At 34.6% G+C, this 27073-nt stretch overlaps 1 protein-coding gene across 1 annotated transcript; it reads right to left on the bottom strand.

Annotated features, from left to right (window-relative positions):
* Window positions 1–1362: 1362 nt before the first annotated feature.
* ppil2 (peptidylprolyl isomerase (cyclophilin)-like 2) lies at window positions 1363–27073 on the bottom strand. Its single transcript, XM_028032961.1, has 20 exons — window positions 26904–27073; window positions 26693–26742; window positions 26102–26147; window positions 25695–25757; window positions 25080–25131; window positions 24638–24689; window positions 24250–24341; window positions 23814–23903; window positions 23649–23724; window positions 21336–21496; window positions 18110–18185; window positions 15992–16098; window positions 13224–13313; window positions 9406–9439; window positions 5869–5986; window positions 4835–4891; window positions 3743–3815; window positions 2606–2668; window positions 2393–2535; window positions 1363–1575 (listed from the first exon to the last, which is right to left on the bottom strand). The coding sequence occupies exons 1-20, from the start codon at window positions 26933–26935 to the stop codon at window positions 1473–1475; spliced, it is 1578 nt and encodes a 525-aa protein (XP_027888762.1). The 5' UTR covers window positions 26936–27073; the 3' UTR covers window positions 1363–1472.

Genomic DNA, 27073 nt, shown 5'->3' with positions numbered 1-27073 from the left:
ATGTTTCCTTCCTGAAAGAAGCAGCAGATTTCCCCACCGGTCTTCAACATCACTTATTTATGATTTCATTCTTCAAACAAATGAAGATTTTTTAACTTAAAAACAAACCAGACGGCTCATTTTCCCCCAAAGAGTAAACGCATATTAAATCAATATATCAAAAATATCACAATTTATTTAGAAAAATTGTTTTTTTTTTTATCCATTTGCAACAATAAACTTCCCAGTACTTTTGGGAATTGATCTTCAGATAAAAAAAATCAGAATATTCAATTTTAGTCAGATTGCACAAACAAAAAGTCTTGCCTCCCCTGGGCTTTGACTAGACCGTGACAACATGTGAATGCACTTTAAACCACAAAAACTCTTTGGGCCTTTTAGAACGATGACAGGATTATGGCAACACCAGCAAAGTAAAAAACAAACAAAACTGCGCAAATGACGTCATAGCATCCTGGAAATATTTAAATTATTCTCAAAATATGATTTTATTGAACTTTATTCTCGTACCGTTACGACTTTATTCTCATGATTTAAACTTTCTCATACGACTTTATTCTCATTATTCTCACACGACTCGCAATTTTGTGACTTCCTGTACGATTTAATTCTCATAATTACGACTTTTTTGTACCGTTGTACAAATTTATTCTTGTAATATGACTTATTGTACGACCTTCCTAATTTTATTACTTTATTCTCATAAGCTTTTATTTTCGTTATCTTAAGACTTTTCTGTAATTCTAAAACGATTCTTGGAAAAAAATTATTCTCGTAATACGGCTTCTGGAAATATTACTTTATTCTCATTAGTTCGACTTTCTCGTACGACTATTTTTATTTTTCCTCTGACACTCCTTCATTCACCATGGCTAAAAACTATAAAGAGCCAGCTAATATTGCCAAGTATAGATTTATTAAAAAACAGGTTTTATAAGTTTTATTCATAAAACTTATGAATAATTGTAAATTTCCACAACAGAGCGACAATAAAAGTACCAGCAACATATTTTTACATAAATATATCTTGTAATTAGGGTGAAAACTGTTTTTAATATGATTTTCCACAAAAATTAACATCCAGTTGAAGAAAATTTATTCATCCTCCTTTTTATAAAAGCCAAAAATAAAAAGTTTAAAATTGTTCATACAATAATAAAAGTACATTAAAGATGCAAACAAATCAATTCCATCTTTAAATTAGAAAATAAATATTTGACTGCCTAAAATGCACATTTATTGAATGTTTTTTATTTGTAGCAAAGGATGCATCTAAAATACCTTAAAGTTAATCTGATTTATTGTTTCAGCGCCATTTGACTAACAAGCGTTAACAAATGTAAAAACAAAGCTAGAACAACAGTGATGAAAAAGTATCTTTATTGCATATTTGACACTCAATTCTACTTAATAAAAACATGAGGAAATTTGAACTTTGACTTGTTATTTACATATTGCTGGAAGCGTCGGCGCTACCAGGAGCTGAAATCTCCAAAACTCGTCTTTCCTTTGGACTTTTTGGCCGTTTGTCCGCTGGTGGACGGGCCGCTCTCGTCTTCAGCAGCCGGACGTTTTCTGGAAAATAACGGAGAAAAAAAACATTTTAGATGTTTAAAAACCTTTAACCAGCAAATCATCTGAAGGGATGGCAGCGCGTTGGTCCAAATATCAGCTGGAGAGACGTCACACTGGGTGTGTTTACATCTGTTTATATCGAATCAATTTTTAGACTTTATGTTTATTTTATATATTTGCTTTGATGAACATTTAACTGTTCAGAATAAAACGACAAAGAAGGATTAAGTAACTGAGGAAGCAAGTGAAAGAACAAAGGAAAGTAATAAAAAACCAAAAGAACAGAAGACAGAATCACAGGAAAAACTAACTAATGAAACAGATAAAAAAAGAAAGAAAAAAGAAAGGAAAGAAGAAAAACAAAAAGGGGGATAGAAATAAAGAAAACAAAAAAAAAGAAAGAAAACAAAGAAAAAGATTTAGAAAAAACTATCAAAATAATAAAGGAAATAAGAAAGAAAGAACAAATGAAATAGGGAACAAAAGAAAGAATGGAATAAATTGAAGGATGGAAATAAGGAATGAACGATCCAAACAAAGAAAGAAGAAACGAAGAAAAAAGAAGGAAAGGAAAAAGAAAGAGGGGGATAGAAATAAAACAAAGGGGCAGAAAAGAGAAAAAAGTTAAAGAAGAGAAAGAAACGGGGAAAGAAGGAGAGAAAAGAGGTAAAGAAAAAATAAAATAAGGGATAGAAGAAAAAAAAGAAAAAGAAAATAAAGAAAAAGTGTGTGTGTATTTGGGGAGGTGTGTGTGTGTGTGTGTGTGTGTGTGTGTGTGTGTGTGTGTGTGTGTGTGTGTGTGTGTGTGTGCGCTCACGCTGCGGCCGGGTTGATGTATTTCCCCACGCCTTCCTTAAAGGTTTTTGGCGCCTGATCCTCCTTGGCCTTCTTCAGCGCCATGTTGGCCTGCTGCTTCTCCTCTTCCTGTTTCTGCAGCTCCTTTTCTCTCTCCGCCGCAATCTGAGCAGAAAATGTAGTTCCTTTATTTGTAATCAGTGTGATTTTATTTACTCCAAGTAAAGAGTCGAACCTGAGCGTCGGCCTCTTCGTACGGATCCACGAACACGGTAGTGCTGATCAGCTTGATCTCCGACTGCAAACGGAAACAACAGAATCTGAAACCGTCTGATATCTGGAAATTAAATCTACATCTTTCTCAGTCAGCCACAGTTCACACAACGGAGAATTACCTGATAAAACAGACAAAAACAGAAAAGGGCCAAGAAAAAAAGTTTAAATTTGAGGAAAAAGTCATAAAACTTCAAGCAAAAGGTTATACAACAGCAAGTCGAAATAATACAAGAAAAAATGTTGGAATAATGCAAAAATTAACTTGTAATGTTACGAGGTCTTTTTTAAGAGAAAAGAAAATCGTAATACGATCATAAAGTTGTAATATTACAGGAACAAAGTCGTACGATATTGTGAGATAATATTATGAGAATATTCGTATTAATACGAGAAAAAAGTCATAATATGAAAATAAACTCATAATACAGAGAAAAAACATAATACAAATAATACAAGAATAACTCGTATTACAAGAATAAAGTACGATGAAAAGTCTGGCCCCAATATGTTGATTTTATTGTGTTAAAATCAATGTAACAAAATTAACCACATTTTTCTGTTTTCTCATGAAAAAGTCCAGAACCGGAACCTTTGCATTATGTTTCTGGTACGCCCATTAATCTGACGCACACGCAGCAACCTCAAACAGCAGCAATGGAGGATAAAACCACTTCTCTCGGCCCACAGGGGGTTAATTTCTGATTTAAGAAACGATCTGATTGGACGATGGAAAAGACTGTTGTTGTGTTCAGGTTGTGCTAAAAGCAGTTAGCATATCAGCGAAGCTATTCCAGCCTAAATTCTCAATGCTAAAGACGTGGCTAATGCTAATGTTAGCATTGGCAGTCCATATTTCTAAAGAAAAATCCAGATTTGAAAGAGCATAGTAGCACATTTAATCTGACGGTTGAATAACCAATTAAAAACAATAAATATCTTTTACATATTTAGCAGCAAAATTGGTTTTAGGGTTGAAAATGTTGCTTATTTTATTGATATATATGGTTTTCGATTAAAATGTGGTTAATTCATTACAGACCTTGCAATTGATCAAGTCCCATCGCTAAAAACAATTTATAAAATAATAATTTTGCACCTTTGGTTTGTCTGTTTTGGTATCACTCTCCACATTCTCCATGGCTGTGAGCGCCTCAAACCCACCAACAACCCTAGAAACAAAAACAAAATAAGTCTGTTGAATCTGTTTTCTCTCTACAGGAAAGTAAACACAACCGTTAATATTCTGACTGCTGCAACATTTCCCAGTTTAACCAGTTGAATTAGAGGCTGAATCCCAGTGATGTCATCAGCCGACTCTGAAGCTGACGCAGGGTGAGGCAATTTAAGTCTCACTTCCTGCTCACACAGGAAGTGACCTTTTTCTCAAGGGAGAGGAGGTTCAGCTAGAGGACACAATTTATACCAAGAATCTGTTTTATCATATTTATACAGTTTTGGTTAAAAGTTTTAGGCCTGTTTTTTATTTTTATAATTTAATGTGTGACAATATTTTTTTTCTCAATTTTTCCTATATTTCCTCTTTTTTTTTTTGCAGTAGTTTCTCTTTTTTCTCTATATTCTGGATTATTGTTTTTTTCTGTATTTTTTCCTCATGTCTATTTCTGGATTATTTTTTTCTGTATTTTTCTTTTTTTGTCTATATTTTGTAAAGTGTTTCCTTTATTTGTCCTTTTTTCTGTAGTTGCATGCTAGTTTAGACCAAAGCGTCAGACTGAAGCCTGAGTGAAGAAAAACGATAAATCATGCAAGTAGAAAATACTGAGCTTGTTTTAATTTATCATGCGATTATATGATTGTTTATTGGTTTAGTAGTGAAACCAGTTGCTCATGTTCTACTTTTGTCTTAAACATGTTATTGTGACAGGCCTAAACATAACCATTGAACAAGAATTTTTTTTACTGAAATTCTTAAAAAAGAAATCCATAACAGAACAAACAAAAATATTTTGGTTTAGCGAATCGACTCAAAGTTTAATCTCCCACTTTGACACAAAACTGCAGATCATTTCAAACACTTTGAGACGTTGATGGAAGTAAATTAGAGATAATCTGCTTGTGGAAAGAAAACGGAGCAGCAATTTGAGCCAGAAACAAAAAGACTGACTCAGCTAAAATCTGGGAAATAAACAGAAAAATAAGAGTTTAGAGCCATAAAACAGAAACTTACCTTCCAAACACCGTGTGCTTCCCGTCGAGGTACGCGCACGACCGAAACGTGATGAAGCTGAGGAACAAATAAAGGTAAAAGCAGAATTAAAACATGACAATTATTCAGATAATCATAACATTTTATTAAATACCTTAATTATATCAGATATGCTAGGTCAAGTGCAACAACTTTCTATATTTTTTTTAAAGTGAAAAAATCCAATGTGTATCTAGCAGATAAGATTTATTTTCATATAAGCAAAATCAATATCATAAATCATAATTTGTGAATGAGCAGCTCAGAAAATGGTTTAAAACTTTCACAAAACTTTAGTCCTTAAACATAAATTGTTTATCTTGTCCAGCGACTCGATCTTCTCTACATGAGGAGTTTTAACAAATTAAGACGTAGGAAAAAAAGCTTATTATTGTTCTGACTGAAATTTAGCTAAATAATCACTCATTTCCACTTTTTCTCAAATCAGATCAGATTTCAATTAATTTTTTTTGCTTTCTTTTTTTCTAAAAAATATATAAAAAAAATAGGAAATTACAAAAGCAGCTTTTATTTCAATCATCCTTCTGTGAGACGGAAGAGAAAAACTGAACATTTTTGCTTAATTACGAGATTAAATAATAACATCAGGAAAATAAAGACACTTTTAACTGGAAGAAAGTTAAAAATGATATGAAAAACTATTTACATTTTCTGTGTAGGAGTTAAAAAATTACTACTTCATTCTACTAATATTTAATTCTTACATTATTGTTATTCTCGCCGTATTATGACAACCTTTAAAAATACTGAGTTTTTCTCAATATTTATTCTCACATTTTGAGTTATTCTTGTATAACTTTATTCATGTATTATTTAAACATGAATCTGAAAATATTATCACTTTATTAAGTTCTGACGTGACCGACTCAATCTTCTTCAAAATAAACTTGTTTCAAAGTTCTGTAACTGGTAATAATTGGATGTTTGTGTGTTAAAAGATTAAGTATTTCCTTCAGTGGAAACGAGGCATTTAGTTCTTAGAAACGATTTCTTACAACTGAGATTTGTTGGTGTTTGGGCCGGAGTTGGCCATGCTCAGAACTCCCCGGCCCGTGTGAGACAAGTTGGGCCGAAACTCGTCTTTGAACGGTTTTCCCCAGAACGACTCGCCACCTGAAGGACAAAATCATGATTTGAGATTTGGAAACAAATCAGTTTTATTTGATTATTTTAACAGTGCTGATAAAACACCTCCTGTACGTCAGGAACAAAGTTGAGCTGGACGGTACATTAGCGGATTAATGATGTTTGCCTGAAACGGTTGTGTGATTCTTTCACACCTGATAGTCCAGTAGACTCGGCTCGGTTTGGGGCCATAGTTGCAACATTTGTTACATTTTGAGCTGAGGCGGTTTGATTTCACACAGAATTGTCAAAACCTGTTTCCCTCTTCACCTGTGGGGGCGCTGCAACAAGAACCACTGACAAAAACAACACGGAAAACTCTGAAGAAGACATTGAACGCCACTTCCTTTTTCACGAAATATAAACAAAAATGGTGTCAGATTTTAGCAGTTGTGGGATTTCTCTTTTGTCTTTGGTAAAAAAAACAATGAGCAATTTCTGCCGCTAGCGCTAGCTAGCTAGCGTTTGTTTTGGTTATAGTTACCCAGAATGCCCTGTGCTGTAGTCCATTTCCTAGTTTTGAAGCGGGCTCTGGTCCGCTTGAAGTTCACATTATCCATTTGAACAGCACCAAAGTTCACGTCAACATGTAAAATTCAAAAAAAAATTTTGTTGCAAAATTTTTGCTTTTCAGACAGAAATGTCCAAGTTTTTCTTAAAAATTTCAGAGATTCTTCTACCACATTTTGACTTTTCAAGCTCACAAATGTTAAAGTTTCTTCCTAGAAAATTTTTGGCAATAATCTAAAACTTTTCAAACTGGGAAATTTGAGTCTTTTCTAGAAAATTTCTGAGATTCATCTCAAAACCCGAGCTTTTTATAGCATATTTTTGACTTTTCGAATTGAAATACCCAAGACGTTTCTAGAAAATTTCTGAAATTATGATTATTTTTAGCAGAAATTTACTACAATGGCTCTAATATGCTGTTTAGATACAAACTGCTTGGATGTACAAAAAATTGGAATTTTTTGTACATTCAAATATGTACAAAAAAGGAGGCAAATATGTGTTCAAACTTTGATGAAAATTGAGCTTCTGAATGATGAAACATGAATCTTCAGATATAAAAGTGTCTGCAAAGAGATTTGTAATTAAAATTCCAACAGTTATAATTTTAGTGACTCGGGTGTTAAAAGTTCAAGCCGTTTAAATTTTCTGTCCTGCAAAAACAATATCCTAGTAATAATTCGCCCCATTTGTTACATCCACAGAGAGGTAAGAGGTGATTTTCTGTTTTTAGGTAATAAAAACGGTGTTTGCTGTTGCCTACAGACTCGTGTTGAGAGCCTCCAGCTGTAAATCTTTTTCCAGACTCTGTTATTACGGGTCGCCATGATGGGTGTGCAGGAATAGGCGCTGCAGGAGATTTGGCTCCCGACCGGGGAAGGGATCCGTTTCCCTGAGGTGTCGTCCCTCCAGATGGAGCACAAGCAATCAGCCGACATGTGAATATACAGCCACAATATCCATACGCGCTTTGTTTATGTCTGCAGCAGCACAAACACATAAACAAGTGCTGGGAGACTTCTGCAGCCATCAGGCTGGTGACCTTCCTGCATAATTAATCAACAAACTGACATTTTAACAGACTGTGACAGCGCTGTGAACGAAGGAGAGGGAATAAAATATAAAACGGTTAAACAGTCCATCAAACAGAATCTTCCTTTAATTACTCGCTCCAAATGACTGATCATCCCACAAATCCAGACGTTACATCCTGAGCCTCTCGCTCTAAACTTAGACGAGTTTTATTTATAAAACTACAAAGTCGTATTACGGCCATTGTAGATGATAAAACTAACATTTTCTAGAAAAATAAAGGGGATTTCTGAGTTTTGAAAGTCAAAAATCTGCAAGAAGAAATCACGCAAACGTTGAAATCTCAGAAATCTGCTAGAAAAAACATGGATATTTCTGTTTGTGAAGTAAAAAATTTGATAGAAAAAAAACTACATTTTTAGATTCATCTAGAAAGAGTGTAAAAAGTCAACTTAGCTAGAATGAAAACTCAGAAATGTTGACAAAAATCTCAGAAAAGTTCTAGAAAAAAATCATTGAAATTTCTAAAATGTAAAAGTCAAAAATTTGCAAGAAAAAAAACCTTAATTTTGAGATAAAGCTCAGATGTTTTCTAGAAAAAACTTGGAAAGTTCTGAGTTTGAAGTCAGAGATTTGCAAAAAAATATATATTTTGAGATTAATCTCAGAAATTTTGTAGAAAAATGTTTGGTAGATCAAATATTCAGAAATTTATAGATTAAAATTATTTTTCTTGAAAACAAAGAGGAAATTTCTGAATTTCAAAAGTCAAATATTTTCAACTTCTCAATCTGAAATATTGTCCTGTTTTTTCTAGAATATTTCTGTTTTTCTAGCAAATCTTGTACATAGCTAGGCCTATCCCAATTTATTAAAGTAAGCTTAATTAATCTCTTAAATATTTTAAAAATATTATGGGGAAACAGATTTTAAACAAAGTGTTAAAACATCTTGTAAACAAAGAAATTTCTAAGATTGAAAGGTCAAAAATTTGCAAGAAAAAAAGAATCTAATTTTGAGGTTAATCTCAGAAATTTTCTAGAAAAAACAAGAGAACTTGTAAGTTTGAAAGTTGTTATAAAACAGATTTCACAGGAGTCCATCAAAAGCCTGGTGTGTGTGAGTGGAAAGAGAAGCCAGCAGCCCAAAATTAAAAGCCCAATACCTCAAATAAATCACTCAACAGCTCTGGGTGGGACAGAAACGCAAAGGTCAGCCGCTCGTCAAACAGAAGTCCAACAACACCACAACTATTCAGCCATCAAAGAGCGTCAAATGACTTCTTAAGATCTGTACAAAGTTCACAGAAGACATTTTTAGTATAAGAAAACATGAGAATGAAGTCTATGCTAAGAGCCATAAAGGAACAGTATGTCTGTGCCAAAGTCCACAGCAGGGCCTGTTGTGGGCCAGTTATTGGTCCGTTAACGAGCCGGGAAAACCGTGTTGTTGGGTTGTAAGCACATATTGTTCAGCGCAGGCGACGAGGAGAGTTTTACCCACAGGCCAGAAATTCTGAACCTTCATAAATCTCCCACAGCAAACCCAGAGACACAGAGCTCACTGTGTCGGAGCGGCAGGAAACGGGCCGCATGTGGTCCAGCAGTCGATTACACTTGGCGGCGTTTTGCTTTAGAGCATGAAAATTACGCCACACGGCCAATGACGGGTCGCTCCCCCGCGCTGCGGTCACATCATCTGCTACGGACTCCCACGTCTGTTCACAGAGTTTATTTTTAGAAAACACTCGGCTTGACTCCGCTGCATTGACGCAATGCTCCCCCCCAAAAAAGAAACGGTTAATTATTGAGCAGAAAAGCTGCGTAACTTTCAATTTTAGTTTGGGAGAAGAGAGATCGTCCTACCTGTGCCTGTACCGGTGGGATCCCCTCCCTGAATCTGGAAACACAGAGACAAGTTTTATTACAATAAAAAAAGAGCTGGACGATAAATCAATAACAATATATATTGTGATGGACACCTGATCAATATGAATAGCTAATAAATCTGATAAAATATTCACTGAACCGCACAGCATTCTGGGAGAAGTAGGCAAAGGAAATGCTTGAGTTGCTCATTCTCTCACTGCTAGCTAAGAAACACTTGTGGAATCACCCAACTCACCCTTTGGTTACCTAGCAACTCACTCACTCTTTGGTTACCTAGCAACAACCAGTTGAGTAACATGCGCAGCAGCAGTTTCAGGTTTTGCCACCATGCCTCATAACGCCTTAAAAATAAAAACTGTGGATAAAACAGGAAAGGTCACGCCACCAGTGGGCCAGTATTTTTAAAACAAAAAACTAAATAATTATTGATATCAACTGATACTAATCATTTATAATCAGCCATTTCGTCCAGCCTTATGATAAACAATAATAATGTCTTTTTGAAACCATTTTCAACTAACATAATGATAATAGTATAAAAATGGAGATAGAGCTGCAACTAATAATTATTTTAGTAATCGACTAATTGATTACTAAAATAATTAATCAATGAAGCAGATAAAAAATTGGCACGTTCTGCTGATTTTTCATTAAATTACTTAAGCCCTTTTTATAAAATAATAGGAATACAGTAAAAGATGGAAATAAGTACTTTTATTTGTTTTCTTAACTAAGAAAAATGTTTTACTGCCTAAAATGCAAAAACATTTTACAATAACAATAACAGATGAATATAGAAAAATGAGAAGTTTTGGGTAAACACAGACAGTGGTTTTTAATCTTAAATATATATTTTTATTGCTCTGAATGTGTGTTTTTGTCTGCAAGTGGTCTTTTTTGAGGCTGTATACTCTAGTTAACAACTAATCAATTACTAAATTAGTTGATTATTTCAAAAGTAGATTAATCACAATTAATTGTTTCAGCAATAATGCAAGTTTGTGCTGTGTAAGACTGAAAGACTTTAATTTTGTACCGAACACTCCACACTGGAACTGGAAAACATTTTAAATACCCAAAATAAAAACAAACAAAAATTATAAAGAAAACGGAAATACAAAACAAATCATCAGAATGGAAATGATCAAGTTTACTTTAATTTATCATGCGATTAATTAATTAATTGCTTATTGCGACAGGCTTAAGTATTAGCATTGTAAGCTAATCAAACAGCTATTAGCATTAATCTATAATTATAAATCTTCCTTTAAAACTGCTTTGACTTCTATAATCGTCCTTTTCAGGGTTTCAGAAACCAACAAACTCTTTTTCCCCCTCCTAACCTGCAGTCATGTTCCATGTAATCATTAATAGCAGAGTGATGCTTTTCCACTGAAAAGGCCTCCATTGTTCTTTGTCTACCTTCCTATGAGAGCTTCTAGCGCTCTGTGGTTTTTTCCCTAGACTTTTTGTTCGACAGAACCAGGAGTTATTGGCCACATGTGCTGCAATGGTTTTAATAATATTTACTGTTGTGTGTTTATATCTACGCTACAGATGAGGCAGTTTGGAGCTGTTTGCGATCCTGGCACTAGGAATGAGCCTTAATGAGGTTTTAACAAGATGATGTCGTGACTGAAACTGTCGTGGAAATTACCCAAAACCTCAAAACAACATGATGAAACTGCTTTCATTCAAAACAGAGTAAAAATACAACCATAACCGCAGGATGAGTATCAGATACCGGCTGGGGTTCAACAATATGACTGAAAAACTTATATAACCATTTCATATCAGCTGTTATTGACAATTATTGATTAGTTTTTTGTTTTAAATTTCTGAAATACTACCAAACTGGTGGTGAGACCTTCCCTGTTTTGCATGCCGTTGCTTTTTGTTTTTAGCCATTCATCAGGCAAAGTGGAGAAACCTTAGACTGCTGCTGCGCCAGTCACTCAACAGGGTTGTTGCTAGGTAACCGCAGAGAGGAGGGGGGGATGTGAAACTGCTTGTTACTCAGCAAGTTGTTGCTAGGTAACCAAAGAGTGAATGAGTTAGTTGATTCAAATTCAAAACTACTTTATTGATCCCAAAGGGAAATTAAACTAAATTACCAACAACCTTGCTCAGAGGTTGAGAAGCTAAAGTCTTTGTTCTGCCTACATCTCCCAGAATGCTGTGCAGTTCTAGATCGGAGATCAGTAAATATTCTATACTTTGAATATTTTATCAGATGAATCATCTACTGATATTGATCACGTGTCTATCGGGATATTTATTGCTATTGATTTATTGTTAAGCCCTAATACCGGCCCATATTTTTATATCGCTGCATCCTCAGCCTTATTTATGACTGAATGGTAACACGTATTAGGCCAAACTTTGTAATTAGAAGTATTAGGAATGAATTTCAAAGATTTCTGCAACCAGTTGTTGAGAACAGCGCCATCTACCTTTTAAAATAAGGATCTCAGATGAAGCTAACAAACTAGAGACAATTTCTGAGGCTGCTGTGTCACAGTATAGCCACTGCTCAACCCCTTTACCAATTCAGATCAGTGAAAAGGTATTTTCTCCATTATAGATTTGTTGGACTTCTGTTTTTCTCACACTTAAATTTAGAATTAAAATAGTCAAATGCCCCAAAAGAAACCGCTTGGTTCACATAAAAATTCCCATCTACTGTTGTTTTAGTAGAAACAATCAGGCTTGAGTTTACTGCTACGTGATCTGAACTCATGAATAAACAATCGGCGGTGTGACTGAAAACCGCACAAAGAAAAAGACAAGGGTCCTCTAAAGACCAGATGTCCACTTGAGAGACATTTGAATTATGGGAGCGGCAGCTTTGAACAGCTGATCAGAGAAAATCTCATTCTGGGTTTCTGTTGAGAAGCTTCAGATGAAAAATGAGTAAAACAAAAAGCAATGCTAATCAACAAAACACAAAAATATATCAAAACCAAACGCTGAATGCGGGTGAAAAAGATCTCTGTTTCAGGTCAAATGTGACCTACTTGGAGAGTGGGGATAAAGCCAAACATTAGAAACATAGAATATGTTTAAAGAGGCTCTATTGTGTATTTTACCGTTACCTTCAGTTATAGAAATGTATAAAAATGCTGTATATATCAAATATGAGTTAAAAAAAACATTTTTACTTTGTATTTTGATGCCTTGAAATTGAGCCTCTGTTTCTTTAAGAAACTCCTGCTCTTTCTGAAGCTTTGCCTTCAGGAAGTCATCCTATCATGGCTCCTCTATTAACCCTTTAACAACGTTTTTACTAGCATTGCAATGAGAAGTAGCTCCTATAATGAGCTCAGCAGATGGTCAGAGCCAGCAGGTGTTTGCTAATTGCTGCTGGCTAGTCTGAAGGAGTAGGGGAAAATCTGCTCTGTGAGGGGAATCTCATTAACTTGTAAACTGCATCTCCAAGGAGGAGCTGTGTCATGAAGGCGGGGCTAGGTCCAACCAGGCGATTTTCACAGCTGAATGGTTGCCATGAAGACTAACGGATTTGAAAGAATCAAGGCAATACTCCAGTTATGCTTATGATGATTTCGAATGCTGAAATGTCACAGTTTATATAGGCTGCTCGGGACAATATGTAATAATAAAGAAAGAAAAGGTGTCCTGAAACTGTGATAACTCAAAAAAATATATAATTTGTAGCTAAAAAATATCAGGAAATTGTGCAGTCCTAACCAGAAATCATTAAACATGTTTTAAACTAAAAATAATTCTGATGGATTGTGTGAAATACAGTAAAAGAGAAACCAGGTTCTTCTTACCATGAAATTGCGGATGGACCTGTGGAAGATCGTCCCATCATAGTAGTTTTTTTTACACAGACGGATGAAATTCTCTCCAGCTTTGGGCACCTGGAAGAAAATATGTCATAAGTGAAATTTGCAGGATTTATCAACCTGAATTGACCAATAAAGGCAGCATTTTCATAACGTTTATGTCGTCTTCAGTTCAGAGTTATGAATTAAGAACTCTAAATGAGTACTGTCATTTAAAAAAGAACAAAGAGGGTAAAACAAAAACATTTTATATATATACCAATAAGCTCATTGCTCTTAAATAGAGATTTGAATACTTGGAAGGATAATATTGATAAACCATAAACTGTAGACTATTTATTTTTGACAAATGCAGGTCTCGGTTCGGTTGAAGTGAACTCTGGTGAGGTTCCAAAGCATATGCAAACACCAAGTGGACCGGAGACTACTGCTCCAAAAGCAGGAAGTGGATTACAGCGCAGAGCATTCTGGGTAAATAAAACCAAAACAAGCATTTGAGTTTACTGATAGCGAGAGAAATGCCTCGTGGTGTTTAACCAGACAAAAGAGAAATCCTTCAACCACTACAATCTTTGCATTTCATGAAGAAGGAAGTTGCACTCATGTCTTCTTTGTGTCGTTTACTTCAGCAGTTCTTGGTGCAGCGCCACCACAGGTAAGGAGGGGAACAGGTTTTTCAATTAGTATGGATGGTTTGACCGAGCAGTGTGAAAGAGAACAGCAATAGCTGAAAATGCAACAAATGTTGTGATTTTGGTTCCCAATCAAACTGAATTTACAGGACTATCAGGTGTGAAAACATCCTAAAAATTCTGCAAAGTGCAGTATTTTGATTAAATAAACCTTTAGGATGAAGTTGAGTTCATGCGGCGCCTGAGGCAGCTTCACATGTCTGCGTGACAAGGCTGGGTGAAAAGCTGTGCTCTGCTGGTGTACAAAACACAAAGAGATGTCTAGAGCACTGAGGCAGGGTTATAAAAGCCTCTAGGCTTTTGCTTAAATCATGACAGACGCAGACAGAAGCTCGTTCTGAAACGATGCAGCGTTTGTTCTCCGAACACGAGGCGCGGCTTCCACTCTGACGCTGAGCGAATCTACGGTTATTAATATCAACAACCTTGAGGAAGACTCCTCTGCTTCGCCGTCTGTGTGAGAAATTAGCAGTATTGCCTTTTCTCAGCGACTGATGATGGTTTCCAAGAACCATCAGATGCTCTTGACCCGTCCGACCCATTTTTACTCAATATTTCTGAATGAGTGGAAAGGTTTTCCTAGTATTTTTTCATCTACATCCATATAATTCCCACTGTGACGTTTGCTAGGGATAGGTCCAATTTTGCTGGACGATAAATTGTAACAGAAGTTATAGCAATAAACAATAATATTGTTGTTTTGAGACCATTTTTAAGCAATATATAATGCTAACAATGGCATAAAGCAAGAACACATTTTCAAACTTTACATTCTAATAAACATTTAACAGTGGAACTGGAAGACATTTTAAATATCCAAAATAAATAAACAAAACAACAGAAACAAATAAAATGAGTTATGAAGTCTCTGTAAACAAGAGGCTGAAAACTTTTATTATCCAGTATTGGTAGAAAGAGAGAAAAGATAAAACTATGAATTATGCAAGTGGAAATTATTGAGCTTGTTTTAATTTATTGTGCAATTAACTGATTGATTTATTGCGACAGACCCATTTGGGTATCCATCATATTGTTTAGAATTTGTTGTCAAATATTTTTAATCTTTTGAAAGCAGGAACTTCTTCTTACTAAGGAGAAGTAACATAAAATAAAGTAATATCCTATTAGATATTAAATGATTAATCGTGATTCATTTAATAATTGTTAACTCATAGACTCAAAAAAGGCAATTTGCAGAAAGAACTCCCTCGTTAAAGTAACTAAGTCAAAACTGTACAAAAATATATGGATAGGATTTAGTATACATATGTAGATATAAGATTTAAAAAAAACATTGCCTGTTATGTTCTTCCCAAAAACTCCTTCAATTATTAATTTGTTAATCAAAAAAATAGTCACCATATTAACCCTACAATGTTAACTCAAGCAGAAAAGGCTAATAAGCTTTTCATGTATCAATGGTACAAGTATTTTTTTACCCGTAGAATCCTTTGCTGCAAAAAGATTCACTATAAGAATGCTGTTATCGCATTTCAAGCAAAAATAGTTAATTTTGCTATTTAAAAAATGAATCAAATTGTTTATTTGTATTTTCCTAATATTGAATAAAATAAGCATAACACGCTGCAGAAAAAGTTACAAAATATTCCCACATTTTTATTCCATTAATAATCAGAATAATTGATTTCTGTAATAATTGTGTAAAATAAACAATAATAAAGTTGCAGTCCAATAAATAAAATGAAAAAAGCTGAATGTCACAGAAGGTGAAATTCATATTTTCCATTTATGCTGTTTGTGATTTCTGCAACGTACAAACAGAGTGTAAAACCTTTCTCTTCTTATTTTACATTTAAACCACAAACCTTACAATTATATAACATTTAAAAAGACAATGTGCAAACAGAACAAAAGAAACTGCATGCAAATAGTGAACAAATTACTATCTGCAGAACAAAATGGCTGCACTTACAGTGGGGGGGCAATTACAGCCATTTTGGATTTGACACCAAATACACATCTGTATTTTTGTACTATAATATACAAAACTTTATTTTATGTTGTGACATATAATAAATAAAAAATAAAATGTGTTTCCACCTTATCACAGTGCAACTCCAGGTTCAGGTCTCCCCTGTTTGTGTGCAGACGGACGTAGCCTTTTTTCTTCACGTACTGGTAACGCACCATGTCGTCTGCAATTGCATCTGCAGAAACAACACAGTAGTTTAAACTAAACCTGAAGTAATTTATAACCAAAGTGAGAGCAAACACACTAAGCAGCTACAATCGTTTTCCTCACTGTTTTCGCTCTACTCTACATTTGCGAGTAAAACTGTCAATAACTTTGCTTTCCCTCAGTTTTTTCTGATTAACTACACCAGGCTCAGTGCATCCTAATATTTTCCTTTGCAACAGAAAGTTTTTCAGGTCCATAGTCTCTCTGCTTAGCAGAGTCTCTACTGGATGAAGAATAGTAGCGCCATAGAATTGTGCAAATTGGAATCACAAAAATAAATCTGCCACAAGGAAACAGCAATTTTGAACATAACAAAATCGAACATGTTTTTTGAAAAAGAAAATGTGCTGGGATGAGTTTTTTTTTTAGGACGTATAAAAAAATGGTTAATTTCACAAAACTGCAATGGAAACATTTTTTCTCATAACACGAGTCACAACCAGAAGTTACTACTGGAGGAAACTACGAAGAAGATGATGACAGGAAGTAGTTGGAGGATGATGGAGTGGCATGTTTGTTACTGATTAATCACATAAGCAAACTTATTGAAGCATGATTTTAAATTGTGTTTTTCAATTTAATAAAAACACCACAATTGTAAACTTGTGTTTTTTTGTTTCTTTTTACATTAGTGGAATATCGACAAAGTTTTTCCGCTCATTTGTAATGGAAGCGCAGCTACCGTCAGATGTCATGCTCTATTTTCTTTCTTTAGCTGACATCTCGGATTCAGATTCACTTTATTTTGGTAAATTAACGACATTGCAAAAAAAAACAAAAAAAAAACTACTTTACAAATTATTTAGTAATAAACAGGTTGATGCCTAGGCTTATACTTGCCTACCCCATTTATACACACATTTATGCTTAAATATGCATGTGTATATGCACAAAAGAAAACAGAAAAAATGATACTGGAAATTATTGAGCTCATTTTAATTTATCGTGTGATTAATTGATTTATTGCCGTTCCTTCTCCTCTGCTTTAAGTTTAGCTGTTCCTCTTCTCAACTGACACTAATTGTGTTACTATCAACCTTTTTTTTTTTTAATATCAGATTAGAAAAGATTTATATAAGTGGTAAGACTCAAAACAATTTCCTCAATTTCACAAAAAAAATAAATAAATACATGCGTTCGCTTGAGGCGTTTTTGGCTTTTCCAAAACATTTCCTGAAAAGTTTCTGACCTTCTCCATCCATTTGTTGGAAACAGAGGCGAGTTTCAGTTTTTCTCAGAGATGCGGTGTGTTTCTGACTGCCTGAACTGTCATTTGAAACCCTGATTTCGATTGATAACCCCTCTGCGCCGGTCCGGAGCGCTTGCCTGTCTATTTGTCAGAGTGAGATTGAACGCTGCAGCATCATTTCAGAGCGACAGCCTCTGCTGCCCTGAGTGGTGGAGCTGCCTTCCTCCGTCCTTTCAAATTTCTGCTGCTGATTCAGATTTTTCAAAACGTGGCATGACATTTTTAACCAAGCAGATATGATTCAGAACTGAAAAAGGTCCTGCGTTGTCGGGTCGTTTCTATGACGATCGTCACACAGTAAAGGTAATGGTGAATCACAGGTGTGGTCAGTTTTAGTCAGAAGATAAAGAAATAAAAGGCTCAGAGAGAGAGAGAGGGAGGAGAAATTACGTTTAAATCATGGAACAAAACTCAGGACTCGTGAGAGAAAATCAGTCTTAAACTGAAAGATGAAACAAATAAATGACTCAATATTCAAGTCAATTATAAGGAAAACTGTTCAGGATTATTGTTGAGTTTTATGTTACTTTTCTATATGACTGTAAGTAAACATTTCACTGTGGATTTACTAAAAATATTGACTGATGAGCAAAACACTGATAAATGCAGAGAGAGGAAGGAGGGATGGTTGGATGTATTGATGGTTGGATGTACTGATGGTTGGATGCGTTTGGATGGAGGAACCGAAACAAGAGGAGTTTCGTTTTCACTGCTGCTGCGAATCGCTTGCCTGCTTCGTGCGTCGTTGCCGGCGTCATGGCGGTGGAGGTGAAGGAGGCGGAGACTCGGCCAGTGGAGTAATGGGCCTGGAGGAGGACAAGATGGAGGTAAAAATATTTAAAATAACCTGGTCAATCAATTTTTACTTTTAATTTGTGACTAAAAATGTTGATATTAGAAATGCAAAGATATGTCTGGTTTAACATATGGGCCGATTTTAGTCGGATACAGAGTGTCTTCAGTCAGAGCCTTCTTCAGATTCGCTGTAATACAGACTGCTACAGGAGATCTTTCCTGCCAACAGCAAACACCATCTACAATAACAATTAGAAGAATCTGAATTAATGAGTTACAAGAACATTTAATTTCTCTTTGGGATCAATAAAGTATTTCTGAATTTGAATCAGCTAATTTTAGTCATTTTGTAACACGACGTAGTTTTGATTATGGGTTTGATAATTAAATCTAGGCATTGATAATCAATGTTTATTTCAAAGATAGAAAGAAAGAAGGAAACAAACAAAAACAAAGATAGAGAAAAAGAAACAATGAGAGAGAAAAAAAAGAAATAATAAAGGAAGAAAGGAAGAGAGAGACACAAAGGCAGAGAGAGAGAGAGAAGCTACATATAGATTAAAATATGGTATTAGCTGTAAACAAAAAGAGTTTTGTAATTAGCTAGAAATTAAATTTTGGAGTAAAAATCATCAACTTCTGAATTATTTCACCTTCAGTCTAAATGTCACACAGCTGTATTGACTTTCTGAGTAACACATCTCAGTTACAACTCATACTGGTTGAAATAAAAAATATAAACAAATACATTTTATCATGAAATAAAAGCTGTTGGCTTCCAATGACATTCCTGAAACTTCCCAGAGAAAACTGGGAAAGGAGTTTTCATGAAAATCTCAATTAGCTCTTATTTTTTAAGGATAATTTTGTTTACAGAGACTTTATAGTTCAATGTATTTGTTGTTTCTGTTTATTTATTTTTAATGTATTTTCAATGTCTTCCAGTTCCAGGGTTAAATGTTCATTAGAATTTAAAGTTTATTGATCTTTGAGAATGTGTTCTTCCATCACTATGCCGTTACCATTATAATACTTGAAAATGGTCTCAAAATAATAATATTAATCGTTTTTTCTAATAACTTCCGGGTTAATTTATCGTCCAGTAACATTTGTTATAGTAGTGATCCTGACTACTTTCTGCTTTCCACAAAAAAACTAAACAAAACATGCATTTCCATGATGAAAGGACAATGTGCAGCACCACCTCTAAAAAACAGAACATTTATAAATTCTTCATTTAAACTCATATTTATGTTTCCTATTAATGAATACTCAATAATTTATTTGAGTTTCTTTGTCTTGACTTTTTAAAGAAATCATTTACTGTTTGCATATTTCAGTGAACAACAGCTCTCCATCATTTCTGAGCTGCCTGCCATGTTTATGTCATGGCGACGTCCGCCACTTGGTGGCGCACCAGCGCACAGTAACGTCATTGTGAAACACAAACAATGACGTCACCTCATACCAACTCCATTAGGCCTTAAACCTACTTTGACTCTGAAGTGCTTCAGTGTTGGCAGCAGGGACAGACTCACAGCAAACATTTATCGGACCTTTCAAGAGTAAAATGGCTTTAAATCAAATGTTTATTTAATTATGATTAAAGTAAGAAAACCTGTTAAATCTTTCTGTAGTTGGGTCATGAAAAAAGCCAAAAACAATAAATTAACCCCCTATAGAGGGCTGAATCGTTTATATGTTTCTGCCTAAATTTCAGTCATGTTTACCCATGTTTTTATTTAAATAACCTCCAAGCTTCACTTTACATTTAATCCACTTGTGACGTATAAAACCTGAGATTAGGTTAGGAGGCTGAATTAATTTGAAGTAAATCTGTATTCAAGATTATTTAAGAAGAATATCTAAGACAATTTAAGAAAAGATTATTTAAGGTAAATTAACTTACTTAAACCTATGTTAAGAAAACATAATTTAAGATAGTTTAAGAAGAGATCACTTAAGATCATCTTAGAAAATATTTTAAAATATGATCATTTAAGACAATTTAAGAAAAAAATTAAGATATATAAAAAAGTGTTGTTTTGAGAATTATTATTTTTTAATAATATTTAATAATATTTATTCCCACAATTGGAAAATTATTGAACTGGACTTTTATAAAGATCAAATTTGTTGTGAAATTTGTTGTTAAGTATCAAAACTTTGCTCTGTATCTTGAGTTGTTTTCTGCAAGAGCAAACCTCTTGCAGATGCAGCCTGCCAGGTGAACAAACAGGTTTAATGGCAGGATCTGCAGTTTGTTCAAACACTAAACCAAAACACTAAACCTCACCTAAACTTAGATTTATTTAATCTTTAAATTAGTGAGCACAGCTACTGAGATTATATCAGATAAATTGAATAAACAATTATGTAAGAGTGAAGAAGTTGCTTAAATCAACAGGATAGCTCACTAGAGAAAAAAGCTCAAAGGTATAATTGCATCTGAAAAGCCAGAGCAATCTTCTGCTCCAATTCTTATGAAGGCTGAGACTTCACCTTGTCTTTTTTTTTTTTTTTTTTTTATCTGACCTATATTCGCTGTTTTCTCAGAGACCATCAACCTGTCACCCCAAATATAAACCACAGACAGCGAACTCACAAAAACGTTCCGGCTTGAAGAAGAAAACCTTTTATGAACAGGCAGCAGCAGAGAAACAAGGTCCAACTGTTTCTGAATATTCACAGCTGTATGTGATTAACGGTAAAAACAAAAGTGGTCTTATTTCAGGTTAATCTTAGATATAATCGCTAAAATCACAAATGTAAAAAGGAAGTAAGTGACAAAATATGAAGAACACTGTACTTTATAGAAAATACAACCTCACACCTTCACTTAACTGTAAATATGTTGGTTTTTTTCCAGTGACTAAACAGTTATTTGTCTCTTTGTCCGTTTTAAATTCACTGCATAATAAACCGTTTGTCTCCCTCTTGTGTATAAAGTAAACATTACATGTCTTGAAAAGGCGACTCCTAAAATGTGGCAGAAATCTGGGAGACTATTAAACATAAAACAACATGTCTGCATAAAAAAGCTCATGTTTGTCCAGAAAGTCTCTGCAGCAGGGGATATTTTTTTAACGACTCCTGGGAGAGCTTTGGTTTCTTGAATTTACCGGAGCGTCTACGCTGTCCAGCGTTTTGTGTTTACTCACAGCGTTTATTTTGTCTGTCTTCTTGGCTTCAGGCTCCTTCATGGTGGAGGCCAACAGCTGATCCCCTTTGTACTCTTTGTAGAGCTCCGCCAAGGTCTCTCTGGTTTCCAGGTTGGTGCTCTTCAGGTGGTACGCTGGATCCTGTTTAGCCTTTTCCTCATCTAAACAGGCGCAGGGACAGAATCGAAGAAACGGCTCAGAAATTTAACACTTTTCACACAGATTTATAGGTTTGAGTGACATTTTCTGAGACAATTTCATTCCCCCAACTGCACACAGAGATGAGTGCAACTAATCCTGTTGGAATAAGCAATTAACCAATTAATCACATTGATTATTACATATATATAGGCCTGTCACGATAGCAAATTTTGCTGAGCGATTAATTGTCTCAAAAAATTATTGCGATAAACGATAATATTGTCTGAAGACCTTTTTACACTGATTTAATGGAAATGATGTAATAATGCATGTGATTTCCTGCCAAAGATAGATACACTTTATTTTCAAAAGAATATTTAACACTGGAACTGATAAACAAAATAAACAAACCAACCAAAAACAAAATGGATTCTCAGTCTCCATTAACAAAAAATGTACTTGATAAAAACTAAACAACATAAAGCCAAAGTGGAAATAAATACTGCATTCAACCAAAAGAGTGCTGATTATGAAGTCTGTATATTATGTTGCCCTTCAGTAATAATTAGATTTAAATAGAGAAGATGGGCACATCGACTACCTGATGCAATAGTTTACACTACAGGATTTTTTGCTCCTATTTTTCCCTTTACAACAATCTTAAAACGTTGGTCTTTCTAAGATGGTGTGGTGTGTTACGGTAGATCGTCGTTGCCGCTCCGATCCAAATCAGGGATTTTTCCCCGACTGGGAGCTTTAAGACACCTGTTGAATGTGACAGGCAGCCAATCTTTCTGAGGGGAAATTACATCGGGGAATCCCAAACAGCTGAAACGGCGCAACCCGAAGTCCAGCCGATGTGGAAACAACATTAATGTTTATTCAACATGCAAAGACTATAGAAATGACCAGAGGAGGAGTTGGAGCGAAATTGCTACCGCAGTTGATAAACCCGGTAACTTTTCAGCTGTTCTTCGTTAACGTGACGTAAACAGGTTCTAATGATTTTCATTCAGTCAGGACTTTACGCTGACACTAGCAACATGCATTGCAGGTAGATTGTAGTAAAGCGTTGATTAATGCCTGGTTTTAAAATTAGTCAACTGAACTTGCAGCCATTATTTTGTGCCCATTGTTGGACACCACATGGCAGGACCGAACCCGATCGAACCGTTATACCTAAGATTTCTGTCGGCTAATGTGTGGTCTGTCAGGTTTTGAAAATGGGCCGACAATCAGCCGACAGCTCTAAGATCGTGCAGTCTGTGCTGGGCTTTACACTGAGGAAATAGGGAAAGGGAGGGTCAGTGGAGAGCACCGGAGTTGAGCCTTTTTTCATTCGGTGTCATCAACAGAAAGAGAAAAAGGCCGGAAGAGACGATAATGCCGATAATTGAAATGACGTCGATAGTTTTAATTTATCGTACGATTAATCGATTTATCGTTTATCGCGACAGGCCTACATATATATGATTTATTGCTTTACTCTTTTCTTTCTTTCTACCAAAAACCGGGTGATTAAACTCTTCAGTTTGGTGTTTTGGTCTCAACTAGCCTTTTTATTTAAGGATATTACAGAAACTTCATAATTCATTTTATTTATTGTTTCTGTAGTCTTTATTTATTTTGAATAATTATAATGCCTTCCAGTTCCAGTGTTAAATGTTCATCAGAATTTAAAGTTTATTAATCTTTGAGAATGTGTTCTTGCATTATTATTACCATCATATTACTTGAAAATGGTCTCAAAACAAAAATGTTATCGTTAATCGCAATGACTTCTGGGATAATTTATCGTCCAGCAGAAGTTGTTTTTGTGACAGGCCAATTTACGGCAGTAGCAGTCAGTCTTGCAGTGAATCAGAAGAGACCTCTGACTGAAGTCTGTTGCTGCATGACAGTCTGAAGACTGTCATGACATGCTAACAGCTCAAATTCAGAGCAGCAGAGACAATATTCCACAGTAAAATATCCTTGATGTCACCATCAGAAGTGCTAATCCACCTCGTTTGCTTTTGCTGCATCTTTTTACACTTCTGCCTGGTTGTATGGTTAGAAATCCGGGCAAAGAGACGTTGAAGTAGGGGAGTAGCACTGACACTACTCCAACTTGGGTAAAATGTTAGTCTACTCTAACAACCTCTGATGAGAAACAATTTGTTAGTCACTAACCTGGATCGAGCACCTTAAGGTTGTTCTGCACATGGAAAAAGCTGGACACATTGAACTTATCCAGGTTGGTGGGGTCCTTCAAAGACGAAACAAAAACGACAGAAACGTCACCAGTTTTTCAGAATAAAAACTTAAATAAACTAAAGGAATGAGTCTGCCACCGACCTGAAGCATTATGATGTCCTTTCTACTGAAGGGTTCATCAGTCAGCAGGTCTTTATAACTTTTGGTCTTGATGTTTAGTTGCTCAACAGCCTGAAGGGAAACAGAATGAATTAAAATTAAAGCAAAAAATCTATTTTATGTTCTGTTGCTAATTGGTTTGCTTATTAGTAAAATGTCTTGAATTTAATTAGTTAGTTTTAATTGTGAATAAACAACCCAAAAAAAGTTTGTTAAAAGCAAAATGAAGCTTTTTTGGGAAAATGAAACATCTAGTACACAAAACCCTGTGACATACGATAGTATTTTGTAAATATATTGTTGCTGATCCTGTTTGGTTTAAAACTGAAACCAAAATCAATATCATCTCTTTATTATGTCATCAGTTTGTGTTTGAAAACTATTTTCAGTGAAGATGTGTAGAGCAAAAGTCACAAACCTCGTAGGAAAACACATTTCCAGTGACCTTGATGGCAACAATGTGGGAGTTATTTGTGAAGACGTTGTACAGAACGGGGCAGTGATACTTTCCTGCAACAACAACGAAAACATTAAAGAAAATAAACAGTTGGCTGAAGGAAGACTTACTCTAAATATGATCATTTATCACCGGGATGCGCAGCAACAACTTGAACATTTTTTCTGAACATTTTGTCAACACTCAATTGCCTGGATGTGTTAGGATACATGGGATGACCAAATATCAAATAATTAGAGCTAAACAGCAACTCTAAAGCATGTTTATTTCACAAAAACAAAGTAAGTTAATCCTCATGACATGAAGGAAATGTTCACATTTGTTATTAATTTAAGAAAAACAAAATTACCGTCATTGTTCTTGGCGAAGTTGAGCTTAATAAGAGACTTTGCTTCCAGTTTCTGCAAAACAACAAAAGCCACTAAAAAACGGCTTAAAGCTTCAAAATGAGCTCTGGAAATTTAAATATACATATAGAATAAAACAATCACATGGAAAATATAGAACGCTCCATAAAAATTCAGTTCCTAAATGTTTACATGTCTAATCTTATTTCTAAATTTCTCTCTCTAAAGAAAAACGGTTTACTTATGAAAAGTGTCTTAATGAGTAAATGTTCATCTAAACAGTCACTTTCTGCTTCACTCCTGTGTTTTCGTCTTTTTAAACAACAAAAAAAAAAATTATATGCAAACATAAAACACAAATGTTAAAATTTTGACCTAATTCTTAAATATCTTCCTCAAAGTCCCGGTTAACACGACCAATATTTGAAAAATAAATTTTCTTACTTCTCCAGAGATCGGATTAGTTCCATACTTCTTAATCCATGGAACGATGCTCCTAAGAAAGAGGAGAGAGGAAAGCAGAGAAAGAGAGTAAATGCAGAAATACATATTTCTCACAGTCTGCTGTTTTATTTCAAAAACAGTTTTATAATCTATCAAAATATTCATCACAGTTGTGTAAAAACTAAACCAACACAGCTGTTATTCTAAAGGAGACAAATCAATTCATCCACACTCAAAAGACGCTTGAAATAATATATTTCACTGTTAATTTTGCACTGAAATTTTTAGAAAACTTCAACCTATAATTAATTTGAGCATATTATTCATTGGGGAAAAGTACCACATTAAAATCTAATTGTTCAATAATTCTTCTGGGTTTTTAGGTTTCTATTAATGTCTACTTTCTAATCAACTCCTGTTTTCCTGCAGAAGAAATAAAACGTGACACAGCCAGTCATTTCTTTTAACAACTGAACACTAACTGGAAAATTTAAAAAAATAAATCAATATAATATTATGCTACTGTATTGAAATGATAATGTATGTTAGATTCTTGCATCTTTTTAAAGGGGTGATAATTAATTATCCAGTTAAAATTCAGTACAAGTTACTCACAGCAGGTCAAACACGACTCCCTCCTCAGTGCAGACGGGATATTCAAACGGCTGCAGGGATAAGCTGAAAAGAAGCCAAGAAAGGTAGAATATAGAGTTATTTAAATAAAATCAAAATGGAGAACTGTGAATTCATCCTTTTATTGTTTTCTGTCAACAAACACCTCACAAAACATAGAAAAACAAATGTTAGAGGACGTTCCAGGAAGTTGCATGAAATCTTGATAAAGAAAGGAATGTTATATTTTATGCAACAGCTATAGATTTTGGATCTTTAACAGTAATAATAATAATAATCACAGTGTTGGATTAGTAAAAAGACCGACAGGCAGAACAAATGAAACACAGAACAGAAACACAGAATAAAAACAGCTTTTGTCTCCTGCAGGATAAGCGATTTCTTCTTACCTGCAGTGGTCAAACGGAAGCCGTTTAAAGTTTGATCGGGGGATTTCTGAAAAATAGAGCCAAAACTGAAAATCCAACCATCTTATGGGTTCAACTGTTAGCCCAAAGCTGTGCTAAAGTCCAGGTTTTGTAGTTGTTGTCTTAAGTTTAATTTAAGAATTTGTCACAAACAAAAACTCTATTCCTTTAAGAAATATTTTAAGTTTCAACAATATATTTTCAACCTGATGTTCTGTCCAGTTACTATACAGTGACTTTCGTTAATTTCTAACTCCATGTCTAACTTTTACTTTAACTTGAGTAAATATATGTTCAATTAGTACTATTCTTATTTAAAGTATACAATATTTAGGTACTCCTCCCATCTCTGCTCTAGATATAGATGAATTACATCGTTTATTTTTTACACATTCTCCCATTTCCGGAAGTCTCATAATAAGACTTACACCTATCTCCATATATTATAAAACAATTACGTATAAAACCACTAATAAATCGACAACTTAAAGGCCCTTCATAAAACATGATCAAGACAAACAAGACAGTCACAACTGTTATCTAAAATAAAGGATTAACGTAATTGAAAGTCACCTGCTCGTTTCCCTCCATAAAAATTGGTGTATTCTGTACATGTGATGTACCTGTAATAATGTAAAAATACACAAACATTAATAAAAAATACAAAATAAACACTCACAAAGCTTTTAATTTAAAGAAACGCCACAAACAAGCTAACGGGTGCTAGCATGCTAGAGGTGGAGGTAAAACGTATTTTATGACGTCGTAAAGGTTTCAGTCTTACATTTTGTCCTTTTGGTGCTGTCGCTTCCCCATCTTTACTGTATGAGCAGGTCTGAACTATTAAATACAATTAAAAAAATATCAAACTTTAACGGTATATCATACAAGCGCTTTGCCTTCTCTGTACTTCTTGTTTGGTGTCGTTCTTCTTCTTCTTCTTCTTCTTTTTAG

Source organism: Xiphophorus couchianus, chromosome 12, assembly GCF_001444195.1.
Source record: "Xiphophorus couchianus chromosome 12, X_couchianus-1.0, whole genome shotgun sequence".
Lineage (NCBI taxonomy): Eukaryota > Metazoa > Chordata > Actinopteri > Cyprinodontiformes > Poeciliidae > Xiphophorus > Xiphophorus couchianus.
Note: the sequence above shows the minus strand (reverse complement) of the source record. Positions and strands in the feature narration are given on the sequence as shown.

Coding starts and splice junctions, on each gene's coding strand:
- ppil2 (XM_028032961.1), bottom strand. CDS start 26,935: ATGGGGAAGCGACAGCACCAAAAGGACAAAAT. Junction 26,148..26,692: donor TTATGGAGGGAAACGAGCAG/GTGACTTTCAAT, acceptor TCTATTTTTCAG/AAATCCCCCGATCAAACTTT. Junction 18,186..21,335: donor AGACAGACAAAATAAACGCT/GTGAGTAAACAC, acceptor GTCCTCCTCCAG/GCCCATTACTCCACTGGCCG.